Source organism: Streptopelia decaocto (assembly GCF_964273445.1).
Source record: "Streptopelia decaocto genome assembly, chromosome: 5".
In the NCBI taxonomy this organism is placed as follows: Eukaryota; Metazoa; Chordata; class Aves; order Columbiformes; family Columbidae; genus Streptopelia; species Streptopelia decaocto.
Window position 1 is genome coordinate 26920230 of NC_138659.1, and position 6000 is coordinate 26926229.

The 6000-nt window shown below is 40.8% G+C and overlaps 1 protein-coding gene across 1 annotated transcript in view; it reads left to right on the forward strand.

Annotated features, from left to right (window-relative positions):
• Positions 1-5048, forward strand: part of SYDE2 (synapse defective Rho GTPase homolog 2) — a 29805-nt gene extending 24757 nt beyond the window's left edge. The window contains exon 7 of the mRNA XM_082052449.1: positions 2632-5048. Within this exon, the coding sequence (XP_081908575.1) occupies positions 2632-3134 (503 nt within the window). The 3' untranslated portion in view covers positions 3135-5048. The remainder of the gene's footprint in view (positions 1-2631) is intronic.
• Positions 5049-6000: the final 952 nt, after the last annotated feature.

A 6000-nucleotide genomic window follows, 5' to 3' on the forward strand; every position in this document is an offset into this window, starting at 1 on the left:
ATTTGGAACATCCTTACAGTATGAACTGTGCCACTTCTAGTTGTTTTTGCAGAGCTTTGCATAAAGAGAAAGACTTTTAAAGCAAAACACAACAACAAAACCTGAACAAAACAAAACAAAAAACAAACAATCAAAAAACCCCACCACCAAAGCACCCTAGGTACCTTTTAGCTCCCACTTCCAAACTTATGACGTCATATCCTTTTGTACAATTTGAGGTCAATTCTCAATAAAAAAGGAGGTGAAATTCTAATCTTCCTAATAAACTTCCAAAGTAGAAGTGAAAGTAACTGTTTCTGCTAAGATCTGCCTCTCAAATGGGAAATGATTGCATGGTGGTAATGTTTCCCCTGGTATCGAGAAGAGGCATAAGGCAGTGGGAATGGTCCGGCTGACGCCTGGAGCCCCAGGCTTCAGCCCGTGGGCAATTCTGTGCCTTGATGCTGCTGAACCACAGCCCTCTCCTGTGCAAACACTGCCCAAAGTCAGCAGCAGACAAAGGTATTGCAGCTTTTCAGTTAAACAGGGAGAGTTTGAGCATAACTGAACATTGAATCTGGTGGGTTTAGTTTTGTTTTCAGGTAGTCTGGCCAAGCAGCTGTTGAAAGCTACCTAACCATGGAGGTGATGGGTCTGTTGTGCTGTGGTACCTTCCTTTTTCACAGTAGTCTGGCTAATGGTGTGGAGAATGGATCTGTTTGATAACCTGAATAATTTGATATCCACTTATCAAGTTTGCATAGTTTAAACTCTAATTCTCGAGGCTAAGGGAAGATTCATCTAATCTAAACAGCTTCTTAATTGTTCCCTTTTAGAACACAATATTTGGTCTTGGGAAACTGCTGAACTTCTGCACCAATTGAAACATGGAATTGGATTACAGTTGAACTAAATGAATAATAAATCTGATTTGGTTTGTTTTAAAATGTATTTTATTTTTACTTGAAGAGGAGAAGGTCTGTTTTTTTTATGGGAGACTTAGGGTCACCTGGGAAACGTGAAGGGTCGAGAAGGGCTTCACTTAGTCATTCTGAATTACAGATGCTGTGGCTACATTAGAGCCAGCTAGGTGGGCTCTGCTGCTCTGTGTTCAGGATACAAAAAATTCCCCAACTCATATAAAGAGTATTTGGGAATGGCTTTCTTTTTCCCTCTTGTCATCTCCACTCATTGCCAACATTTTATGGCACAGCTGTGGTGGAAAACAAAAGCAGGTAGATATAGCTCTGCCCATAGGAGTGTGCGTTGCTGTTGAGTAAGGTAAGTGGTAGAGTTTTCCTTCACCTGGAAGAGCAGGTGGAAAGCTGTCCCTCAGCTTGCACGAACTGTGCAGGATGTTATGCTAAAATGGAGGTAAAATACGGATGCAGAGATGTGGACAGGCAGATGCTGTGCAGTGTAAACAGACCATCTGGACCTGAAGGAAGGATCACAGTCGGGTCCCTTATGTTTAATCTTCTGTAGACTGAGACAGCTTGATAATCAACATGTTGTGCAATACTTCAATTTCCGTATTTTTCCAACCGAAAACAAATAGTCTTTGTTCAGTTAGACCCTGTAATACTGGCAAGTTATTGTTAACCCATGGCCCTTCATCTTAATGGAGCATAGTCTAAACAGAAGGGCTTTTGTTACAGTAAGGGGCAAGGGGGAAGCAGAGATAGATATTGCATGTTACTGTGCAAGAGGTAAAGTAAAGCTAAAATACCCTGGAGAGGCCTGCAATGTGCACCCGGACAGAGAAGCATTGGGCCCATGTCGGGACCGAGCCTTTGTACTTGTGTGTGGGGTGTAACAGGAGGAGAGGGTGAGATGGTGAACCGTGCTGGTTGTGTGTGCCGTGTTCTCAGCAGTGAATGGGAACAGAAGGTCTCTGCTTCTGATTATGAGAGGTAATGGCCTGTTTAAAACCAAAAGAAGCTTTGCAGCTCAGACGCTTAATAGGCACAGGTCAGTAAAAATATTTTTGCTGTTTACCGTAGGAAGCCAGTAACAGTGGAGGAGACTGTTAGTAACTTACACTGTATAATCGTGAGCTCAGGTAACATTGCCATCAAACCTGTTTGAGTGTACGTCTGACATGGCGTTGTGGCTGCTTAGGAAAATCAGTGCAACTGAGCTTCTTTTAATAGTGCAGAACATTAGGGCAAAAGAGAAGCACAAGAGTTCAGCATTTGGTGCATCTTCAGCTTGTCTAGGTGTTTCTCCGCAGTGGTATTTTTGTTGTGTTTTAACCTATTTTGCTGTGCCTGCTTTCTGTTACTGTTTTAGCCTGACAAAGTGTGTGAGCTGAGCTGTTTGCTTTTCTTTGACCCACAGCCGGATGGTGATTAACTCATGCAGTTAATTTAATCAGTGCTCTGGGAGTTTCTACTTTCAGATAGGCTTCTCAGTTGCAATTTGAATCTGGCATGAATCTTCAAAACCGAGCTTTTACAGTAGTTTTAAAAATTATTTTATATTCAACAGTGGCAAAAAATGTAGTAGTGGAATGTATTGGCTGTAAGCTTGCATGTATCCATGCATGCCGGTAACATGTGACGTTGAGGGAGGAGAGCGGGCATCTGTCATGGACTTTTCTTGTTGCAGTACAGATTCAGCCTTGACTCTGGTTTATCTTCTCTCTTCTAGTATGTCCCTCACCTGCCAAAGAACCAGCACATCTGAATGCGTTTCCTGAGCATCCATCCTCCCTGAATTACCTGAGACCCAAGAGGCAGAGACCTCAGATGCTGAACCTGAGCAGTACTGAGATGTCTGGAGTGCTCAGACCCAGGCCTGCAGGTCTGGACAGCCCCTCGAGCAACCGCTACGCTGGAGACTGGAGCAGTTGTGGGGAGAACTATTTCTTAAACCCAAAAGACTGCCTGGGTGAAGCGGACTACGATGACGTCCCTTCAGAAGACTCAGAGAGCGGGGATGACAGCAGCAAAGCTGAGGAACCGGATGCCCCGGTGAGGCGCCCACAGCCCATCCCCGGAGAGCAGACGTTTCAGAGCTACTTGACCATGCAAGCGATAGACTCTGCGGTGGATCACCGAGCAAACCTCAAAGACCTGCAGGAAAGTATTGATACTCTAATAGGAAACCTGGAAAGGGAACTCAACAAGAACAAGCTAAATATGAGTTACTAAATCCTGCCCTGCATGACACCTCCTCCCAGTGCCTTCGCGCCCCTCACTGGGTGTCTCGCAGCCATGTGAGGAGCGATGGTGCCCTTGAACGCCTCGTGGCGAGGCCACGGCTCACCTTGCATTAACAAATTTTAAGCCATTCCGTTACATTTCTGCCTCCTTCTAACAAAAAGGTGTTGTCCTGATTCTGGTGTTGGAGACGAGCCTAGAGACCATGAGGTGATTCCACATAGTGGCATTTCTCCCTAAAAATACTGTGTACTTAGGCAGTCTGGGCAATACCTGGCAGAAGATAAAGCAACATCTCTGCTGTGATCAGCAGCAGAACTCCTCATTCCTGAAACCCTTGCTCCGGTACAGATGTTCCTCTCGGAAGTGGATGAATGCTGCTTGGCCTGAGTTCTGCAGCATGGACTTCAGATAGACTTGTTTTACTATATATGCAATGGCTGCTATGAAAAATGCTTTATATATATATATAATATTTATATATAAAGTTTTAATTGTATAAATATTAATGTATTCATGTATTAACACTTTTCAGTAATTATTTAAACAAGCAAAAATTAAATATTTTTCTAACCTTGTTTGTATATATCCATGTATAAATGTGTAAGTGTCTGTAGCCACCTTTGGAAAGGAGAGGTTTTTCAGAATTATGAAATGTCCCTGTTTCTAGGAAGATGTGTTCAGTGATGCCAGGATGAAGTTACCCCTTGGTAACACAGCATTTGATTTATGCACAGAAACATGGCCAGAGAGAAGGCAGGTGAATGATTAATGTAAATGACCTTATGTGTTGTAGGGGCATCGGTTTGCAGGTGTTGACTATTAACTCTCTCACACGTGCACCACCCTGTCTCTTTTTTTTTCCTCCCTCCCCCCCCCACCCCCGCCATGTTTTTTTTCATATATAAAGAAAGCCTGGAAGGTATTTATTTTTCAAAAAATACTTCTGGTTTGTTCTTGTAACCTGTTACTTTATTCTTGACATTTCAATACTTTTTTTTCTCCAGGGTTTTATGTGTTTTTGTTGAGGTGCATTTGTCTGGCTGCTGGTAGTTAGATGTGTTTGAGCCCTCTCTGAAGGGCAGTGGCTCTGGAGGTGCAAGGCTCAAATTCTGCACAAAGGCAGTTATATTTTCTCCAAGTTTTGCGTTTTTTTTTTTTTTTTTTTTAAATAATCTCCTTAAAATGGAAACCTGAGCTGTTACATGAGGTTGAATTATGTTACTCCTGGGGAGTTTGGGTGGGATTGCAGTCCACTGTGACCTTATTAGATTCAGCTATCACCATCTTCTCAGATCATCTTTTATCTTTAGTCATTTATGGTGAGCAACTCACCACTTCATGTTAAGGAAACACATTCTTGGTTTAATTAGAAATAGTTACCAGATGTTTCACAGAAACACAGAATGTAGTCCCTCTAACCAAAAGGAGATACAGTGTCATTCCCTGTTGGTTATGGGTCACGCCAGGAGGAGGAATGGGAGGTTGCGGGGGCAAGAGGGTTACTTCTTGTGAGAGGACAAACACCCAGTCACTGGCAGGGTAGAACTTAATTCTCTTCGTCTTTTTGGTACAATGTTGGCATCCCGCCATGGATTTCTATTCACCCTGTGGGTAAGTGCTTTTCTGCTAACCCGTACTTCCTTATATTGCTTAATTGAAGAGTTATTTATTTACAGGAGAAAGGAATTAAGAATTGCTATGGCAAACTTCACCCTTCTTTTCAAGGAATTATTTTAGCGTGGTTTAAAATGGTTTATTCGATCTCATTAAATTATTTTTTATAAGTGTTAAAAGATGCAAAACAATTATTGCAATATGATGATAATGTATGAAAATGTAAATTTAACCTGAAGCATTTATCAATAAATCAATGTATTTTTTTAAACTTTTATACCTACAGAATGTGCATACTTTTTAAACTATAAATTTTAATTCTAAATAAAATTTGAATTAAGAACAAAATTTGACTAAGCCTAGTTAGTGATTTTTTAAACCTTTATTTGCACTGGCTGCATGTGTGAATTAATTCCCTAAAGACATTCAGCTTTCCAGAAGATGTTTTTGTTCTATTGTCATTTCTAGATTGAGCCAACATTTCAGTTACATAATTAAAAAGAAAACCAAACCACTACTCAATTTAAATCCAAAAGGAATAATATTCTAAGGAAGTTGTCAAACCAGTGTTGTGGCAGCATTTCTTCTTCTATTGCAGGATGCTGATGCTTTTGAACATAGCCTGGCTTCTGCACTGGGTGTACAGATGTATTAGCGCTGCTGGAAAGATGTTTGCATGTAAAGTTATTTGGTAAATGATGTATTAGGTTTTCACTGTTGGTAATAATCTAGATGATGTAAGTGAGCACCTTTTGAACAAGTGTAGGCTTTTTCTCCAGGACGGCTCTGCAACTCAGTGCAGCAGTGTGCTGCTCTGTCATCTTTAATATTTCAACCTTATAACAGGGGAAATTAATGGCTTGATAAACTGTATTAATGTTAATCTAGTTAGTTAATTAAAATACAGTAAAGTACTGGTATTATTTAAATGAAGCATTTACTGTTAATCTAGTTATAACAATTTATATACAACTTATATAACAACTTATATATTTATAACAACAATGTTCTGTACCTTAGAAGTCCTCTTATATTTCCCAAGTGGTGTTTTTGTTACATGTTGTCCCTTACATAATAATATCATAAGAATATATATATTTTGTCTAATTAATTATATAATCTGGTCAAGCTGCATCCTTCTTACGTTTGTTACAGATTCTTAAGGAGTTCTGACCACAGGAGCAGCTTCACCTCTGGAGGGGCTCTTCCCACTGCCAGAAGAGGCGAAGAGCAGAGGACA